The sequence below is a fragment of the Globicephala melas genome, chromosome 19 (genome assembly GCF_963455315.2).
Source record: "Globicephala melas chromosome 19, mGloMel1.2, whole genome shotgun sequence".
Taxonomy (NCBI): domain Eukaryota; kingdom Metazoa; phylum Chordata; class Mammalia; order Artiodactyla; family Delphinidae; genus Globicephala; species Globicephala melas.
In genome coordinates, this window is record NC_083332.1 from 26,447,091 (window position 1) to 26,467,103 (window position 20,013).

General features: G+C 37.5%; 1 protein-coding gene across 3 annotated transcripts in view; it reads right to left on the bottom strand.

The window, feature by feature from the left end:
- Window positions 1-20,013, bottom strand: part of NETO2 (neuropilin and tolloid like 2) — a 71,861-nt gene that overhangs the window by 22,855 nt on the left and 28,993 nt on the right. For all 3 annotated transcript variants that reach the window (XM_030833061.2, XM_060288712.1, XM_060288713.1), the window contains exon 7: window positions 5,065-5,293. In XM_030833061.2, coding sequence (XP_030688921.1) covers window positions 5,065-5,293 — 229 coding nt within the window. The remainder of the gene's footprint in view (window positions 1-5,064; window positions 5,294-20,013) is intronic.

Sequence of the window (20,013 nt, forward strand, 5' to 3'; positions counted from 1 at the left end):
CAAATTAAAAAACATAGAGGAAAAGCTTCATAACGTTGTCTTTGGCAATGATTTCTGGATTATGACACTCAAAGCACAGACAAAAAAAGAAAAATAGACAAACTACATCAAACTTTTGTATCTCAAAGTACACAATCAAGACAGTGAAAAGATAATGCACAGAATGTGAAAAAAATACTTGCTAATCATGTATCTGATGAGAGATTAATAATCAGAATACATAAAGAACTTCTACAACTTAACAAAAAAACAACTACCAAGTCAAAAACTGAGTAAAGGACTAAATACAGGCATACCACACTTCCAGACCACCACAATAAAGCAAATATTGCAATAAAGCGAGTTATATTAAGTTTTTGGTTTCCCACTGCATATAAAAGTTACTTTTACACTATGCTGTATTATACTATGTAATAGCATTATGTCTAAGAAAACAATGTACATAAATTAGAAATATTTTATTGCTAAAAAATGCTAATCTGATCCTTTAGCAAGTCATAATCTTTTTGCAACAGTAACATCAAAGATCACTGATCACAGATCACCATAATAAACATAATGAAAAAGTTTGTAATGTTATGAGAATTACTAAAATGTAACACAGAAACACGAAGTGAGAAAATGCTGTTGAAAAAATGGCGTTGATAGACTTGCTCAACGCAGGGTACCCACAGACCTTCAACGTGTAGAAACTGTAGTATCTGTGAAGTGCAATAAAGTGCAATAAAATGATGTATGCCTGTAGACATTTCACCAAAGAAGGTATACAAGTGGCCAAGAAGCGTGAAAAGATGCTCAACATCACTCATCATTAGGGAAATACAAATTGGAATCACAATGAAAAAAAAATCACACTTTATAGCCATTAGGATGGTTATTATCAAAAAAACAAAAAATAAAGTTTTGGTGAGGATGGGGACCAACCCTGCTGCATTGCTGGAGGGAATGTAAAATGGCACAGCTGTGAAAACGGTTGGTGATCCTTAAAAATTTAAATATAGAATATCCATATGATCTAGCAATTCTACTTCTAGGCATAGTATATACAGCAAAGAACCGAAAGCAGAGACTCAAAGAGATAACTGTATACTAATGTTCATAGCAGCTTTATTCATAATAGCCTAAAAGTAGAAACAACTCAATTGTTCATCAACAGATGAAAGGATAAACAAAAATGTGGTATTATACGCATATGGAATATTATTCAGCCTTGAAAAGGACTGAAATTATTAGAAACGTTATGCTAAGTAAAATAAGTCAGAAACAAAAGGACAAATATTCCATTTATATGAGGTACCCAGAATAGGGAAATTCATGGAGATAGAAAGCAGACTAGAGGTTACCTGGGGGTGGGGGAATAGGGGCATGGGAATTATTATTTAATGGGTATGGAATTTCAATTTGGGATGTTACATAAGTTCCAGAGATGGATAGTAGTGATGGTTGTATGATGTTGTGAATGTACTTAGTGCCACTGAATTGTACACTTAAAAATGGCTGAGAGTGCATTTTATCATAATTTTAAAAAATATACAACCATTCTGTAAGGGTATTTGGCAAACTATGAAAGATTTACATCCTTTTACATCAGTAATCCCACTTCTAGGAATCTATCCAGAGGATATACCTCCAAGAATATGAAAATACATATGCATAACATTATTCATTGTAACAGTATGCTTGTAATTGCAAAATACTGTAAATAACCCATATGCCCATAAACTGAAAGACTGAATAAAGTATGTACATACAATGTACTACAGGGTTGGCCAAAAGGTTCATTTTTTTCTGTAAGATGGCTCTAGTAGCACTTAGTTGTCTTTAACTTCATTTGAAACAATTTTGTTAGATTGTGACAGCTGTCATATCAGTGTGCATTTAAAAAAAGACTTAACAAAATTGGTGAATTTTTGTGTAGCCATTTTAATATTGAAGATGAAAGAAAAAAAGCAACATTTTTGGCATATTATGCTTTATTATTTCAAGAAATGTAAAAACGCAACTGAAACGCAAAAAAAGATTTGTGCCAGTGTATGGAGAAGGTGCTGTGACTGATCAAACATGTCAAAAGCGGTTTGTGAAGTTTTGTGCTGGAGATTTCTCACTGGACGATGCTCCACAGTCGGTAGACCAGTTGTAGTGATCAAATTGAGAGATTAATTGAGAACAATCAATGTTATACAACGTGGGAGATAGCCAACATATTCAAAATATCTAAATCAAGCACTGAAAATCATTTGCACCAGCCTGGTTATATTAATTTCTCTGACATTTGGGTTCTACATAAGCTAAGCGAAAAAACCCTTCTTGACTGTATTTCCACATGTGATTCTGTACTTGAATGTAATGAAAACGTTCCGTTTTTAAAACGAATTGTGATGGGCGATGAAAAGTGGATACTGTACAATAATGTGGAACAGAAGAGATCGTGGGGCAAGAGAAATGAACCACTACCAACCACAGCAAAGGCTGGTCTTCATCCAAAGAGGGTGATGTTGAGTATATGGTAGGATTGGAAGGGAGTCCTCTATTATGAACTTCTTCCAGAAAACCAAACGATTAATTCCAACAAGTACTGCTCCCAATTAGAGCAAATGAAAGCAGCACTCGACGAAAAAGCATCCAGAATTAGTCAACAGAAAATGCATAATCTTCCATCATGATAATGCAAGGCCGCGTGTTTCTTTGATGACCAGGCAAAAACTGTTACAGCCTAGCTAGGAAGTTCTGATTCATCCACCGCATTCATCAGACATTGCACCTTCGGATTTCCATTTATTTAGGTCTTTACAAAATTCTCTTAATAGAAAAACTTTCAATTCCCTGGAAGACTGTAAAAGGCAGCAGGTACAGTTCTTTGCTCAAAAAGATAAAAATTTTGGGAAGATAGAATTATGAAGTTGCCTGAAAAATGGCAGAAGGTAGTGGAACAAAAGGATGAATATGTTGTTCAATAAAGTTCTTGGTGAAAATGAAAAATATGTCTTTTATTTTTACTTAAAAACCAAAGGCACTTTTTGGCCAACCCAATAACTATGGAGTTGTAAATAATAAAGATGATCTCTATGAACTGATATGGAGTGATTTCCAGGATATACTGTTAAGTGAAAGAAGCAAAGTGCAAAGAGTATAATATGCTTGTTATGTAAGAAAAAAGAAGCTATGAGAAAATACACATGTATCAGCTCTTTTGTGTAAAAAGAAATGCATGATGGATACACCAGGGACTAATGTGATTAGTTACCAGCAGAGAGTTGGTAGGAATGGAGTGCAAAGAATTGGGGGTGGGACTGGCACAGGAGAGGTGAGAAAGGTACAATATTTGAGTGTATCTTTTTGTAGAGCTCTCTTTGAATAATGGCAATATTCCAGGTACTCTGAAAATAAAAACAATTTAAAGTAACCATGATGAGGGTGGGGGGGACACAAAACAAAATATAAACAGTCACAACAGTCACAAATGAACCTAAGTGTACTACAGATGAACCACACGCAAAGGAGAGAGGAAGACAACTAACCTAAGTAAATGGAACACCATATTTTGACAGCATGGCTCAAGATAAAAAGAACTGCACACAAATAGTGTACTCTGTTAGGAAATTTCTAACAGGGATATGGGTTAGCAATCCTAAAATTACTTTATGTGTATCCTAGGATTGAACAAATAAATATACCATGGATAATTAGAGCCAGATTTCTCACTAGAAGAGAAGGAAAGGGCTTTTTGGAAACATGGTTGGTTCTAAGGCTTGGGCAAGGAAAACACAAGTTGAGCCTGGTTCAGCCTGCGGAACAGAAAGTAAGGAAGTGATTAAAAAAAATAATGGGCTTATTATCCAAAGCGTACAGGAGGCAACCTGAAGGAGCTCCCAATGGCCAAAGCTGGGACTCTGAGCAATAAAGTAACTTTTATTATAGAGTAACATATATATATTATATATAAAATAATAGAGTAAAATGAGCTCATACTGACACAAATAACTGAATAAATCAATGAAGGAAAAAGAACAGCTCTTCTTCACAGAATTATAATTAAGTGTAGAAGGAATGATGGAAACAGAAAACCACCATTAGGTAAATACTGCAGCAATAACTATTACAGGCAGAAATCATTAACAGATGCTAAAATTAGTGAGCAAAAGGATATTTGCATACTCTCAAAGAAACTTATTAATTAGAAAGGAAAAATTATTGTTTATAGCGGAGAAATGTGGCAGACAGTACCTTAAGGAAGTGATCCAAGTTAGTGTAAGGCAAACCACATTACGTACCCTACCTCACTGGTATGATGTACTGAGAAAGGTGGAATGTGATTTCTATGGTATTCTTGACAGAAATGCATAACCTCAATTGAATCCATGAGAGAACATCGGACAAACCTAAATCAATGGGCATTCTAAGTAGCTGGTCAGTGCTCTTCAAATGCATCCAGGTCATTAAAGACTGACGAAGTGTCACAAATGGAAGAGACTAAAGGAGACATGACAATTAAAGGCAATGTGGGATCTTGGATCAGAAAAGGACATTAATGGGAAAACTACTGATTTCTCAGTAAGATCTCTATATTGGTTAATAATATTCCATCAGTGTTAATATTCAGTTTTCCAACGGTTTTGTAAGATGTTAACATTAAGGGAATCTGAGTGAAGGGCACAGGAGAACTCTACTATTTTTACAACTTTCTATAAGCTTAAAATTACTTTAAAAGTTTAAAAAAAAAACCAGTCAATCTAAATCTCTGGGGAACATGGTTTGGTGGATTCACATCATTCACCAAGCTGAATTCATACTACTGATAATTATTTTTAATTTTGAAAATCTTGAGAGGTCTCTACTTTTTGCACTATCATATGTTTATATCTTTATAATAGGTAGTGTTTCAACTTATGCATTACCATGTCTTTTTTCACGCCTGACAGTCAGTTCCTTAAGAATACATACTAAGACCTAGTTACTTCTACATTCTGTGACTAGAAGTCTTTGTCTAAAGGAAATGCTCTGTAACTGTATTCTGAATAAATGATTAAGTAAAAGATCTCAATGCTATAGGAATTATTTACTTACGCTCCACAAAGGAAGTAAAGAGCATTCTGAACCTGCTAAGCCGACTACCTTCATCAGCCCACATCCGTATCACCCCAACTCCTGTTTTAAGCATTACATCGTTGGCCACAGTGCTGCAAAACTTGGCCTTCAGATTTTCAATAGAACTGCTCCCATCGTAGACTGCAACGAAATTTCTCTTGCATTCATTTGAGTGCTCCATCTGATAATCTAGGAACCTCAAATAAATCTGTAACATGAAAACAAAGAAAAAGTGCTTTTAAAAAGATACATTAAATTTTCTAGTTCTATTATCCAATCAATATGTAAGTTAAAACTGCATTGAGTTATAACATCTGACAGAAAAACAACAGCTAAAAGGATGATGCCTAAGTAGGTAAAAGAACTAAGACTAATGGTCTGTTTCTTTGGTTGTCTTAATAATGAAACCAAGCATTAAGGAACCTAGTTTGTGTTGTGTCTGTAAAGAGAAATTTTTTGCTCCATGACTATCTTACATGTTTTCCTTGTTATAAAAGCAAACTCGTGGTACTGAGAAACTGGGAAAATAAAAGAAACATAATTCTATTACTCTAACAATTATTGTGATAAACTTTTTTTTCTTCACATCTAATAAAAATTTATTTTATTTATTTTTGGCTGTGTTGGGTCTTCGTTGCTGCGCGCGCTTTCTCTAGTTGCGGCGAGCAGGGGCTACTCTCGTTGCAGGGCCCGTGCTTCTCATTGTGGTGGCTTCTCTTGCCGTGGAGCATGGGCTCTAGATGTGCGGGCTTCAGCAGTTGTGGTGCACGGGCTTAGTTGCTCCGCGGCATGTGGGATCTTCCCGCACCAGGGATCGAACCCATGTCCCCTGCATTGGCAGGTGGATTCTTAACCACTGCACCACCAGGGAAGTTGCTCTTCACATTTTCAAAACCTAAGTTTAATTGTAAGATACACACATCCTGCTTTTGCTGCAACACATCAAAACTTACCTATACTCTTCATAACTGTAATCGTTCCCATGTCTTGTCATTTATTTACCCACTATCTCACTGTTGCACATTTAAGTGGTTTTAAGATTTTACGCCATAAATTAACAATTTCTACACTTTCAGTCAGAGAGATTTAAACTGGAGTTTCAAAATACGCACTATTATAGTTTTCTATTTTGCTTAGTATCCCCCTTCCTCAAATTTTATAGGCAGCTTGCTACCTGGCACTAAGTTACTCTTAAAATGTGCCTGACCCATTCTTATTTGAAGAGTTCCATTGGATTGTAGGCTTAGAAAGACCTTCAGCATAATCTCCAAAAGAACAGAATGAAATAGGTATTATTCTTTATGGGCTGGAAGGAAATTAAGGCTCACAGGGATTAAGGAACTTGCCCAAGGTTACTTAGGGCGAGGATTTGAACCTAGGTTGCTCTGACTCTTAAACTGTACGTTCTTCCCATTCCCTGGGATGCCTTCTATGTGTGCAGGCACACACACACACATACTCTCTCATACACAGTTCACCTTTTGGCTCTACTTGTTCATAGGTAACTCTACAATTAAATACAATAATATTTTAGTGAATGAAGAATGAAGACTTCTTTGATTGCCTTTGGAGACATCTAGTGGGTATTCACCTGCTGGTTGCTATCCTGGAGGTAGTAGTATGATGCCACACCCATTCTTTATTTTAAAGGGCTTCATAAAACAAAAATGTCAGATATTTTTCCCCTTAAAATACCTTGAGGACATAAAACTAAGAACAAAAACTCAAAAATACAGCTCAGAGTTAAATTTTGACTAGTAACTTTGGCTTATTTGAAATGACCAATTAGCCACTTTCAAGAGACTGGTGGAAAATCACCAGTAATGGATTTCCATTTCAAAATTTCATAAAACCTCCAAAAATATATTTTAACACAGAAGCAATGTGTTTGCTTAAAATATATCATTTGTTTTCATTACTTTCTTCTTCATTCATATAACCAAAACATACTGCCCATGGTTCTCTGGCAGTATCACTACTACTGTAATTATTTGTCTTCTCCATTAGATTGTACGGTCTTCTAATGAGTGTATCACATGCTAATTCTATCCAGTACAATTCTTGCTGACAGCAATTAATGAAAAAGTGACTAGGTTTATAAAACCTAGTTTGGTAGAGCTAAATACCAAGAAAATAATCAGGAAGTCTGAAGTATTTACTTTTTTTTTTTTTTAACTGAAGAAACATGGTACTTGTATAAGGCCATAGTAAATGCTCTTTAAATATATAACTTTTAAAAGTCAAGGTTTTAAGGCAAGTCATATGACAAGAATGACATTCTTTTCTATTGTGAATACAGTTAAATACTGGTTAATAGTTTAATTCAACTGATCTTCAGAAAATATTTCTAACAATATGAGGCTGACAAATTGCAATGGGTGGAGGGGGACACAAACTACTCTACTCTCACCTAAATTACAGGAGACGAGATCTTTTAGTAAACATAAGCACTCTTGGCCTCTTACCCACTCCTATACCCTCCCCAGGGAAGTGGAGAGAGTCACTTGGATGGGGGGGAATTTGGTCCCTTTTTCCTTCCCTCTTTCCCTGGACCAGCGAGTACGAGAAACAGTGACCTGGGTAAGTGGGTCTCTTCTGCAGATGCACTTTCCCTGGATGGGACGGTTCAGTCTTGACTGAGGTAGGAGGTGGATCTAGTGGGTAGGGAATAAGCAAGTCTAGTTTGATTCTCTCACTAAGTTGCTTCCCCTAGCCTTTAGTGTAATAAAGGGGCTAGTCTGAATCTCCATGTTCTCAATTGGTTCGTAACTCTAGTGGGGAAAAAAACGCTTTTTACTAGAGCCCCCAAAGGCCCCAAAAGAAATGCAATGAAATCCTCAGAAAGCTGTTATTTTTATGGAAAGGCCACTGATAAAAATAGACTAAAACACTACTTACATCCTCAACACCAATGACTTCTTTTGTATATATAAGTGAATATTTCTTCAACATCACCCATGAAGTACTTTACCCCATTTTGAGTACTCAAGGGTTATGGTGGTCTTTCATATTTTTTCTTTTAAAGTACTCAAATAAAATCATCTGCTTACTTTCTTATTTAACACAATTTTAAAAATTTGACCCACTTTTTACAAAATAAATTTATTTATTTTTGGCTGCACTGGGTCTTCGTTGTGGCACGTGGGCATCCTCTAGTTGCAGTGAGAGGGGGCTACTCTTCGTTGCGGTGCGAGGGCTTCTCACTGCAGTGGCTTCTCTTGTTGCAGAGCACAGGCTCTAGGTGTGTGGGCTTCAGTAGTTGTGGCACACAGGCTCAGCAGTTGTGGCTCACGGGCCCTAGAGCATGCGGGCTCAGTAATTGTGGCTTGTGGGCTCTAGAGCGCAGGCTCAGTAGTCGTGGCACACGGGCTTAGTTGCTCTGTGGCACGTGGGATCTTCCCAGACCAGGGCTCGACCCATGTCCCCCGCACTGGCAGGCAGATTCTTAACCACTGCGCCACCAGGGAAGTCCCTTGATCCACTTTCCATGTCAACTGTGAACAGTACTTTTTATGTTAACTTTAAAAAATCGACTTACTTTTATTAATAAAGAGTAACATTCTCCACTATTCAACATTCTAGGTCACATTCCTAAAAAATTTACGAATATAGAATCATTTCTTCATTAAGTATTTCAAGAAAGAGCAAGATCTAAAGTATTAACTTCACTTAAGCATTTAAATACTTAACTATTAAATATGGTCAAAACCCCCCACCTCTGTACATTCATCCCTCAGTATCCATGGGGAACTGGTCCTAGACAGGACCTGATCTGGATACCAAAATCTGCAGATGCTCAAGTCCCATAGTCAGCCCTCTGTATTTGTGCTTCTGCATCTATAGATCCAACCAACTGCAGATTGTGTAGTACTATAATATTTATTGAAAAAAATCAGTATATAAGTGAACCTGTGCAGTTCAATTCTGTGTACAACTGACCCTTGAACAACGTGGGTTTGAACTGTGCAGGTCCACTTATATGGATTTTATTCAATAAATATATACTACAGTACTACACAGTCTGTAGTTGGTTGAATCTGAGGATGCGGAACCTCAGATACAGAGGGCTGACTATAAAGTTATACTCAGAATTTCAACTGCAAGCAGGTTGGTAGCCCTATCCCCTGTGTTGTTCAAGTGTCAACTGTACAGCCAAAGCCTTCTATGTTCCCATTATCTTTTCTACACATCCCATCCTAAGTATAATTTTTATAATTCCTAGGTACAGTTTTAGATTTTTAAATTTATGTATCTATAAAAATATATAGTATTTTTTGTATATTTTATTTACTTTTTTGTATATTTTAAAATCTTGGATCAACTGTAGAAATGAGTCACTATCCCTTTTCCTTTTGGACATTTAGCTTGCTTCCACTTTTTAAAATATTAAATACTGCTGTAAACATTCTTGTATTCTCGTTATGCTCTCATACGATGAGTATATGGGTATTTATCTAGAAGCAGGGTTGCTGTATTGTAGTACATAACAATTTTCAGCTTTACCAGAGCATACCAAATGACTTTCCAAGGTGGCTGTAGCAATTTATTCTTCCAAAGTAAGTTAAGAGAATTTCAGTTCCTCAATCCTTGCTGACACTTGGTCACAAGACATTCAGTCATGTCTCAAGTAATATATAATAAAATCCTCTGACAAATGCAGAGTCAAGTGACAGCCACCACAATCAAGAAGTTCCATCACCCCCCAAATTCCCTCCTGCTGCTCCTCAGCAGTCAAAATCCATCTTCAATCTTGTTTCCTGGCAACCAATGACCTTTCGCTGTCGTTCCACCTTTCCCATATAAATAAAATTTTTTTTTTTTTGGCTGTGCTGGGTCTTCATTGCTGTACATGGGCTTTTCTCTAGTTGCAGTGAGCAGGGGCTACTCTTCGCTGCGATGCGTGGGCTTCTCTTGTTGTGGGCCCCAGAGTTCACAGGCTTCAGTAGTTGTGGCGTGTGGGCTCAGTAGTGGCTCGTGGGCTCTAGAGCACAGGCTCAGTAGTTGTGGCACACAGGCTTAGTTGCCCTGCGGCATGTGGGATCTTCCCGGACCAGGGATCAAACCCATGTCCCCTGCATTGGCAGGCGGATTCTTAACCACTGGACCACCAGGGAAGTCCTAAGTAAAAATTTTATACAAATAAAATCACAGTATGCTGAGTCTGGATTCTTTGATTAGCACAATGCATTTGAGATTCTTCTATGCTACTGCATCACCAATAGTTCGTCTCTTTTTATTCCTGAATACATTTCACTACATAGATGTACCAAACTTTATTAACAACTGAGGAACACTTAAAACTGTTCCCAGTTTTTGTTCATTATGGATAAAGCTACCATAAACATTCACATTCATGTTCTTTGTGTGTAAACATATTTTTCCTTCTCCTGGGTACCCAGTCAGGAGACTGCTGAAAAACATGGTAACTTTATAGGAAACCATCAAGCTGTTTTCCAAAGTGGCTATATCATTTTGCATTCCTACCAGGAATGTTATTAGATTCCCAGTTGCTCTACATAGTTCCCAGCATCTGGTATTGTTTTTATTTTAATAGAGGTATAGAGCTATCCCATTGTGGTTTTAATTTGCAGTTTTGAAATGTCTAAATCTTCTTTGGTGAGCTGTCTGTTCCAACCTTCTGCCCATTTTTAAACTGGGTACTTTTCTTATGGTTGCGTTTTGAGTTCTGGGTTAAAGAAGTCTTTTGACAAATGATTTACAAATATTTTCTCTTAGTGCCTTTTTTTTTCACTCAACAATGTCCTTCACAGAGAAAAAGCTTTAATTTTAATGAAGTCCAATTTATAAGATTTTCTTTTATGGATTCTCCTTTGATGTCATACCTAAGAACTCTTTCCCTAACCCAGAGATTTTGCCTATGTTTTCTTCTAAAAGTTTTGCAATATACTTGTTTTTATATAAGATATTAAGATATAAGTATAGGTCAAATTTTTTTTTTTTTTTTTTGCAGTATGCAGGCCTCTCACCGCTGCGGCCTCTCCTGTTGCGGAGCACAGGCTCCGGATGCGCAGGCTCAGCGGCCACGGCTCACGGGCCCAGTTGCTCCATGGCATGTGGGATCCTCTCGGACTGGGGCATGAACCCGTGTCCCCTGCATCAGCAGATGGACTCTCAACCACTGCGCCACCAGGGAAGCCCCTGGGTGTTGAGTTTTTAACAGACTGAGATAATCATGTAGCTTTCCTTCTTAATTTATATAATGAATTACATTGATTTTTCAAATGTTGAATTGGCCTTGCATTCCTGGGATAAACCACACTTGGCTGTGATTATTTAAGTGTATTATACTTTTCATATATTGCTGGATTAGACTGGCTAATACTTGAAGGATTTTTGCATCTATTTTCTTATCAAAAATTTTTTTTGACGTGGACCATTTTTAAAGTCTTTATTGAATTTGTTACAATATTGCTTCTGCTTTATGTTTTGTTTTTTTGGCTGCAAGACACGTGGGATCTTAGCTCCGTGACCAGGGATCAAACCTGCACCCCATGCATTGGGAAGCAAAGTCTTAACCACTGGACCACCAGGGAAGTCCCCTGCAACTATTTTCTGGAATAACAATTATGATACCAATTCCAACATGTGGGTCTTTTTTGCCCCCCACACCACCAGTAATTCTCAAACATCAGCTGGGTGTCCTACAATTCAATTCAATTATGACACCATCTACCCAGAGACAGCATCCGATTCTGAAGGTCGAGGGCTCCCAGGGGACTGGCCTCCACTTCAGATGCCAAACACGAGTCCAGGTTGTCACATGATTCTGACTGACTGGCTATAAATCTGACGTTCCTAAGATCTCATTCTTGGGTTCCTTTAATTTGCTAGGTGGCTTACAGGACTCAGAAAACCAGTTTACTTACTAGATTATTTGTTACCCTGGTAAAAAGCCTCCATCTCTTGGGGATTTCCAGAAGTCACCTCATTAACATAAACTCACTTGTGGTTGAAAGGGGCTTGTTATGAATAACAAGACACCCATATCAACTTTATGGCTCTGAAACATTTTCAGAAACTGGGGACAAGAGACCAAATATTGTAACAATAGATGCTCTCATTGCTCTTATCACTCAGGAAATTCCAAGGGTTTTGCGAGCTCTGAGCCAGAAATGTGCATGAAGACCAAATATATATATATTTCTTATTACAGAGCAAAACCTCACAGGGGGAATACTGATCAGTAATTTCCTTATAATGTGTTCGGTGGTATCAGGGTGATGCTTGTCTTGAGTTTAGAAGTGTTCCTCCCCTTGTACTTCCTGGAAGAGATTGCAAAGAACTGGCATTATTTCCCCTTTAAATGTTTGTTGTAATTTGTCAGTGTATCCATTTAGGAGCTTTCTTTGTAAGAAGGTTTTTAACTATGAATTCAATTTATTTCATAAATATATGGCCATTCAGGTTACGTATTTCTTCTTAGATGTGTTTGGGCAGCTTGTGGTTTTTAAGGAATTTGTCCAGTTCGTTTGAGTCATCTGATTTTGGGGCACAGAAAAGTCCATTGTTTTATTGGAGGGTCTATAGCGAGGTCCTCTGTTTTATTCCTGATGTTGGTAAAATGGTTTATATTCATCCAGATATTTACCATTTCTGTACCCTTTCATGAAATTCCAAGATTCTTTCTAGTGCCATTTCTCTTTTATCTAAAGAACTTCCTTTAGCATTTCTTTTATAGCAGGTCTGCAGGCAATGAATTCTTTGTTTGTTTTCATTAGGGTATGTACTTACTTTGCCCTCATTCCTGAAAGGATATTTTTGCTGGATATAAAATTCTTAAGTTCAGGGCTTCCCTGGTGGTGCAGTGGTTGAGAGTCCGCCTGCCAATGCAGGGAACACGGGTTCGTGCCCCGGTCTGGGAAGATCCCACATGCCGCGGAGCGGCTGGGCCCGTGAGCCATGGCCGCTGGGCCTGCACGTCCGGAGCCTGTGCTCCGCCACGGGAGAGGCCACACAGTGAGAGGCCCGCGTACCGCAAAAAAAAAAAAAAAATTCTTAAGTTCACAGTTCCTTTTTTCAGCACTTAAAGGTTTTGATGCTTGGCTTTTATGATTTCTGAAGAGAAATCCATAGTCATTCAAATTGTTTCTTTATACAAAATACATCATTTTTCTGTGTCACAGCTCAAAGCTTTCAATCTTAGGTTTCAAGTAGCTTGATTTGATATGAATAGGCTTTGTTTTATGTTTGTTTTTATCCTGTTTGGTGTTTGCTATGCTTCTTGAATCTGTAAATTTGTCTTTCAGCAATTTTTTTGCAGTTATTTCTTCAAATTTTGTTTCTACAACAAACTTTTCTCTTTCTGGTACTTCAGTGACATAAATTTTAGGCCTTTAGAAACTGTTCCACAGGTCCCTGAGGCTTTAGTATAATTTGTTTTCAATCTTTTTTTCTCAGTACTTCAAATTAGGTAGTTTCTACTGAGTCACCTTCAAGTTTACTGACTTTCCTCTATAATCTCCACTCTCCTATTGGCCCATACAGTGAATATATTTTAGAAGTTTAAGATATATTTTTTCCATTCTAAAATTTTCACTTGGTTCATTTTTATAGTTTCTATTTCTCTGCTAAGATCTATCTTTTCAGGCTTCCCTGGTGGCGCAGTTGTTGAGTCCGCCTGCCGATGCAGGGGACACGGGTTCGTGCCCCGGTCCGGGAGGATCCCACATGCCGCGGAGCAGCTGAGCCTGTGAGCCATGGCTGCTGAGCCTGCGCGTCCGGAGCCTGTGCTCTGCAATGGGAGAGGCCACAGCAGTGAGAGGCCCGCATACCGCAAAAAGAAAAAGAAAAAAAAGATCTATCTTTTCACTCATTTCAGGAATGTTTATCTTTACCTTATGGAACATGGTTATATTGTTGCTTTAAAATCTACAGTTCATCTGAGTCCTGTTAGGGTTGGGATCTGCTGCTTTCTCCTTTCAGAATTAATCACATTTCCCTGGTTCTTTATATTGCCAGTAATTTTAAAATTATATCCTGCACATTTTGGATATAACACTGAAACTCTGGGTCCTCTTAAAAATCTGTGGACAATGCTGAGTTCTGTTGCTTGTTTTATCAGGCAACCTACCCAGAAACGTTCAGACTGCATGTACTGCCTCTTTTTGTGGGTGTGGGTTCCAGTGTTGGTTCAGTTTGAAGGCCTTTGCTGTGCTATGTAGACTTGCCCAGGACATGCCCTACTCAGGCACTTGGATAGTGTTTATAATGTAATTTGGTCCTCAACACCTTTGCCATGTTTCTGTGGGCCTGTTCCATGCATATGCAGCTCAGGAGGAAGCCAGAATTAGCACCTGTCTCTACCTCCCTGTTCTCCAAGACTTCTCATTCTCTGGGTAACACGGTTTCCTCTTCTCAGTTCCTCTGGTGGCCAGAAAGATAAGTTTTCCTCAGAGTTTTTAGTCTCTTAACCTGTTATGAGTCCTGAGTGACTAAGAACAAAGAGAAAAAAAAATAATGGGGATTCCCTCCGTACTCTCCAGACATCACCATATCCTTTTCCAAGTTCTCCTGGTTAAGGAGATGGGGTTTCAGTTGCTGCTGTAGCTGCTGTGACTGGTGCTGACCTTGGGCAGAGCTAGTAAAGGGGAAAAAACCAACCAGGGACGCCCCTCTGCCCTCAGTTTGTAAGGGCCCCTTTCTCAGTCTTCTGGCTAGAGCGCTTTCTTCTGTCTGTACCTGCTTTCAGTTCCACAAACCAGCCCAAAAGACAAAGGAGAAGGAAAAAAAACTGTGATTCTTACCCTTTTGGGGTGATTATTAAAGTTTTTACTTCCTTCCCAAACCCATCTTCTAATGGTTACTTTTCAGAATCCTTATGCAGTTGCTTTTTGTGTTCTATCCAGAGTTCTCAGTTATAATAAGTTAAGAGCAATAAGCTGTAGTGGGCTTACTCTATCTTGGCTGGTTCTGGAAGTCATTTATTTTAATGTAGTATAATTGATAAATCTTATCTTTATGGTTTACACTTTGTGTCTTTTTTTTTTTTTTTTTTTTTGCGGTACGCGGGCCTCTCACTGTTGTGGCCTCTCCCGTTGCGGAGCACAGGCTCCAGATGCGCAGGCTTACTGGCCATGGCTCATGGGCCCATCTGCTCCACGGCATGTGGGATCTTCCCGGACCGGGGCACGAACCCATGTCCCCTGCATCGGCAGGCGGACTCTCAACCACTGCGCCACCAGGGAAGCCCTGTGTCTTGTTTTTAATAAAACATTTCCTAACCAAAGGTTATATTTAGAACTATACTCCTGTATTTTCTTCTAAACGTTTTAGTTTTAACATTTAGGAATGAATTTTATGTCAAGTGCAAGACAGGGATCTCACATCAATAGTCAACTGTTGTAACATCAATTATCAAGTGTCTCCTTTTGATCTGGCATGTTATACATTATATACCAAGCTTCCATACGTGTGTAGTCCTACTTTTAGAAACCTTACTCAGTTTTATCAGTTTGCATACCCCAGTGATAAATGCATTCTGTCCAACTACCCCAACTTTATCTCGAAGGGTAAGTACTCCACTTTGTTTTTATTCAAAATTGTCGTGGTTCTTCTGGACCCTTTCCTCTTCTTTGTGAATTTTAGAATTAGCTTGCCAAGTTCCCCAGAAAGCCGTGCTGGGATCTGGACTGGAATTTTAAATTGATAGATTAATTAGGGAACAAAAAACATTTCCATCTTCCCATCCATGAAAATGGTGCATGTCTCTCTCTTCCCCCATTTCTGTAGGCCTTCTTTTGTGTATTTCAATATAATTTAAAAATTTACTTCCTGGTACCTTATGATTTGTTCTTTTCAGTTTTTTTTTTAAGTTTTACTTTCAAACTGCTTTTGGCTGTTGTACAGAAAACCAATTTATTTTTCTAGCTCATGAACATTTTTTCTTTCTCTCATCTTGTTGCATTGACCACCACCAATAAAATACTAGCAATAGACATAAGTCTAAAGAAAATGATTTTAAGGTTTCACCATCAACTATGACGTTTGCTTTAAGGATTTCAGTAGATATTCCTCATCATGCTGAAGATACATCCTATGTTGGAATTACATATGTGGTAAACTACATCATTTGATTTTCTCATATTAAACTGTCCAAAAATTTTTAAGATAAGCCCATCTTTGGTTATGATTTCTAAAAAATATTTGGTAGGTTTAGTTTGTTACTGTTTAGTCTTTTGGGTCTTTTTTTTTCCCTCCTTCATTTTATAATTCTCTGGCTTAAAATTCTCTCATCCTATTTATTTAGTTTTGATAAAACAGGCTGGGGAAAGTTCTTTCTTCTTCAGTTTTCTAAAACAGTTTATATAACATGTTCCTTGAGTATCTGGTAAAATCTAATTTGGCTAGTTTTTCTGTTAACATACTTTAAGTACAAAATCAATTTCATCAATTTGGTAAGAGTTTATTTAGGTTTTCTATTTCTTTGATTTAATTTTGATGAATTGTATATATATACACATACATTATATATTTCAGGAAATTGTCCACTTAGACTGTTTACAAATGTATTAACAAAGAAGTCTGAAGCACTTTGATTATGGAAAATTTCAAACATGCATAAGCAGAAAAAAGAGTATCATAAACCCATTTCCCATCCCCTAACTTTAGCTTTATCTATACCTCTCCCCACTTCTGCCTCTCATGTATTATTTTGAGACAAATTCCAGAGATATCATTTCACATGTAAATAGTTCCATATGTACTGTTAAAGACGACTTTAAAAAATAACCTCATATTATCACACCAAACAAATGAATAATTTCCTAATATAAAATACCAGTGTTCAGACTTCTAATTGTCTCTTAATGTTCCCACCCTTTTCTAGTTTGTTTGAGTCCAAACTCACTTACTCGACTTACATTTTTTAATCATTTGACTTACATTTTTTAATCTGTAGGGTCCCCTGCTGGTTTTCTTTTTCCCTTTGTAATTTATTTATTGAGGAAATGCTTTTTTTTTTCTTTTGTTCAGCAGGTCTTCTTCATAGTTTGTCTTATAATGGTTTCTAATCTCAGCTGTAGTTGATTTACCACCTTTTCCACTTCTAACATAATTTATGTCTTTTTTTTCTAGGTCAATCTTGCCAGAAGTATGTCCATTGTTATTATTATTTTTAAACAAAGGGCCAGCTTTAGCTTTTGTTGACTCTTTCTTTTTGTGAATTTTTTTTTTTTTTGTGGTACACGGGCCTCTCACTGTTGCAGCCTCTCCCGCTGCGGAGCACAGGCTCTGGATGCGCAGGCTCAGCGGCCATGGCTCATGGGCCCAGCTGCTCTGCAGCATGTGGGATCTTCCCAGCCTGGGGCACGAACCCACATCCCCCGCACCGGCAGGCAGACTCTCAACCACTGCGCCACCAGGGAAGCCCTCTTTTTGTGAATTTTTAAATTCACTTATTTCTGCTCTTTTATTACTGCCCGTTCTTTGGATTTTTTGGTCATTCTTTTAGCTTCTTGAGTTGAATTTTAGCCATTAAGTTTAAATCTTTTTCTTCTCCTAAAAGATGCATTTATGATCATAAATTCCCTAAAGTACTTTTAGGAGTATCCCACAAGTTTTGATATGTAGTATTTTCACTATTGCTAAGTTTTTTATAAATGTGTACAAATTTCCATCCTGATTTTTTTATGTGACCTATCAATTACAAGGTGGTATATTATTAAATTTCTAAACATATGGGTTTTTTAAAGTTGAAGTTTAGTTGATTTATAATGTTAATTTCTGCTGTAGAGCAAAGTGATTCAGTTATATGTGTGTGTGTGTATAGACATACACACACATTTAAAAATATTCTTTTCCAGTGGTTCTGAAGAACCTAGGGGCAGGACAGGAATAAAGACGCAGAAGTAGAGAATGGATGTGAGGACACGGGATGGGGGAGAGTAAGCTGGGATGAAGTGAGAGTGGCATGGACATATATACACTACCGAATGTAAAATAGCTAGTTAGTGGGAAGCGGATGCATAGCACGGGGAGATCACCTCGATGCTTTGTGTCCACCTAGAGGGGTGGGATAGGGAGGGTGGGAAGGAGATGCAAGAGGGAGGAGATATGGGGATATATGTATATGTATAGCTGATTCACTTTGTTATACAGCAGAAATTAACACACCATTGTAAAGCAATTATAGTCCAAAAAGATGTTAAAAACAAAAAGATAAAAAATAAAACGTTTAAAACGGTTTTAAATTGTAAAATAGTTAGAGATCAACAACAATGAAGACACTACATATCAAAACTCATGAAACATCTAAGGAAATACTTCGTAGCATACTGATAGCCCTAAGTACCTGTTAGAGAAAGAAGAACATCTGAAAATTAATTACCAAAGAATTCAATACAAGGAGCTGCAAAAAGAATCACAAGGTAAATCCAAAGAAAGCAGAAGAAATAAAAGCACAAATTGAGAAAATGGGAAGCAAAGAAACAAGAGTTGATTTTTTAAAAAAGCAGTTCTTGAAAACAAACCTCTGGCAAACTGATAAAAAAAAAGAGCAAAGGCCCAAATTTAAAATGGCAAATAGAATTGAGGTTTTAAAAACTGTAAAAGAATACCATGTAAAATATTATACCAATAAATGTGGAACCAGAAAGCATGAGCAATATTCTAGAAAAATAACTTTAAACTCAAAAAGAGATTGAAAATCTAAATAAACCTAAAATATTAAAATAAAGAAAACTATATTCTTTTCCATTATGGTTTATCTAAGGACATTGCATATAGTTCCCTGTGGTATAGAGTAGGACCTTATTGTTTATCCATTCTATATGTAATAGTTTGCATCTGTTAATCCCGAACTCCCAATCCATCCCTCCCCCACCCTACCTCCCCCTTGGCAACCACAAGTCTTTCTCTATGTCTGTGAGTGTGTTTCTGTTTCGTAGATAGGTTTATTGTGTCATATTTTAGATTCCACATAAAAGTGATACCATATGGTACTTGTCTTTTTCTGACTTACTTCCCTTAGTATGATAATCTCTAGTTCCATTCATGTTGCTGCAAATGGCATTATCCTATTCTTCTTTATGGCTGAGTAGTAGTCCATTGTACATATGTACCACATATTCTTTAACCATTCATCTGTCGACTGACATTTAGGTATTTCCATGTCTTCGCTATTGTAAATAGTGCTACTATGAACATAGGAATGCATGTATCTTTTCAGACTACAGCTTTGCCTGGGTATATGCCCAGGAGTGGGGCTGCTGGATCATATGGTAATTCTTAGTTTTTTGAGGAATCTCCATACTGTTCTCCATAGTGGCTGCACCAACTCACATTCCCACCAACAGTGTAGGAGAGTTCCATTTCCTCCACACCCTATTCAGCCTTTGTTATTTGTAGACTTTTTGTTGGCCATTCTGACCAGTGTGAGGTGGTACCTCATTGTAGTTTTGCTTGGCATTTCTCCAATAATTAGCAATGTTGAGCATCTTTTCATATGCCTATTGGCCATCTGTATTTTTTCTTTAGAGAAATGTCTATTTATGTGTTCTGCCCATTTTTCAATTGGGTTGCTTGTTTTTTTGTTGAGTTGTATGAGCTGTTCGTATGTTTTGGAAATTAAGCCCTTGTCAGTTGCTTCGTTTGCACAGATTTTCTTCTATTCTGTAGGTTGTCTTTTCATTTTGTTTATGGTTTCCTTTGCTGTGCAAAAGCTTGTAAGTTTGATTAGGTCCCATTTGTTTATTTTTGTTTTTATTTCTATTGCCTTGGGAGACTGACCTGAGAACACATTCATATGATTTATGTCACACAACGCTTTGCCTATGATGTCTTCTAGTAGTTTCATGGAGTCATGTCTTATGTTTAAGTCTTTAAGCCATTTTGAGCTTTTTTGTGTGTATGTATGGTGTGAGGGTGTGTTCTAACGTCACTGATTTACAAGCAGCTGCCCAACTTTCCTAG